Source organism: Panonychus citri, unplaced genomic scaffold (genome assembly GCF_014898815.1).
Source record: "Panonychus citri isolate SS breed McGregor unplaced genomic scaffold, ASM1489881v1 Contig00003, whole genome shotgun sequence".
NCBI classification, from domain to species: Eukaryota; Metazoa; Arthropoda; class Arachnida; order Trombidiformes; family Tetranychidae; genus Panonychus; species Panonychus citri.
This window is the reverse complement of record NW_026515408.1, coordinates 244,266-245,837: the sequence shown is the minus strand read 5'-3', so window position 1 is coordinate 245,837 and position 1,572 is coordinate 244,266. Positions and strand designations below refer to the sequence as shown.

Genomic DNA, 1,572 nt, shown 5'->3' with positions numbered 1-1,572 from the left:
AATGTAATAGTAGTTCCATATTTATCACTAAATAAACTACATCTGATAAGTAATAATTGAATTGAAATCCAAATAAAGAAAAAAATAAACCAAATCGATGAAATTATCACATTTATCAATTGGGAATAAACCCTAAATAAATTATTAAATTATCATCATCATTATGAATTAATTGAAAATCAATTTAAATCAAATCAATGAAAAACGAACCAAAACAATTGATTCAACCTAAATCAATTCAATTCAATACAATCAATGTTTAAGAGACAAACAAGTTAATTGTCTTAACATATTCTGAAAATTAAAAGGATTATTATAAGTTGCTTGAAATTGATTTGCTATTTTAATCCTTTGCTCTTTTGAATTTTGCTCAAACCTTTTGGCTCTTTTGAAGTACAATCAATTTGTGTTCATACTTTCATTTACTTTCATAGAAATATTAATAATTAAATTTGTAAAAATGGAATTGACTGATTTACCCTACGATTGTTTATCGTGTATATTTGATTGTTTTTCGAATCTTAAACAACTTTTGGATTTGTCAACAGGTGAGAAATTTTGCTGCTTTTTCTATTTAGAAATGGTATAAAATCTTGTTTTCATCTTCATCGTTTTACTTGATTGGTCAGTTTGTAAACAATGGAACATTTTGGTGAAACAGCGATTGAAAAAAATTCGACATTTACATGGTAAGACAAGTTCATTTCGATCATTGGAAAGGTTAAATTTATTCTGTTTTTCTTTTGCATCATTTCTCATCAAGTCATTAGTGAATCCTATTTATCATATGTCCCTTTTTCATCTGACAATCACATCTACACGGATGATGTTGGATTAATGGAGAGAGTAAATGTCTCTCAGTTTTTACCGAACCTCAAGGTGAGATCATTACTTAAGGATAAGAGACAAAATTACTCATTAATCTAATTCCAATTTTAACTTTTCCAGTTTTTATCCTTGAGTCGTTATCTGGGTCAAAAATGTACTGGTAAAATGATGGTCAATATTTTGTCATCAACAGCGAAACCGCTGGTTGGACTCATGTGTGTAGATCAATGCTGTACGAGCAATGATTCCCTACAATCTGGTCATGTCGATATCGATGAGATTGTTAAACACTGTGGCAGTCTCGAGTATATGGATATATTGGATGAACTTTTTCGAGACAGTTATTTCTTTAAACATAAATTCGGACAAAATTTGAAACACTTTGACGGTTATGTCTTACGGTCCTACAATGAAGATGAAGATTATGATTCCATGGAGGAAGAAATAAATTTATCATGTCGCTACTTGGAGCAAATGCCAAATCTTGAAGTTCTGAATCTGGAAACCCCATTAAGTAAATTATATCAAATAAATTATTGATCATTTATACTAATCGTTTTTTTCGCCCTCAGTTAAACCTCGTCTTTGGCCTTTACCAAAAATGAAACGGAAAGAGATTCGATTCGAAGACATGTCATTGAGATCGTCCGTCTTCCAATTTTTGCCTTTGTTCCCTGATTTACGAAGTATACATTTGGATATTCTTGAAGTCAAGGGTAAAGATGAAGGATTTCCTGGTTCGCA

General features: G+C 30.5%; 1 protein-coding gene across 1 annotated transcript; it reads left to right on the top strand.

The window, feature by feature from the left end:
• The first annotated feature begins 421 nt into the window (after positions 1-421).
• Positions 422-1,368, top strand: LOC128387980 (uncharacterized). Its single transcript, XM_053347308.1, has 4 exons — positions 422-548; positions 630-689; positions 764-879; positions 949-1,368. Exons 1-4 carry the CDS (start codon positions 461-463, stop codon positions 1,366-1,368), a joined length of 684 nt encoding a protein of 227 aa, XP_053203283.1. The 5' UTR covers positions 422-460.
• The last annotated feature ends 204 nt before the right edge of the window (positions 1,369-1,572 follow it).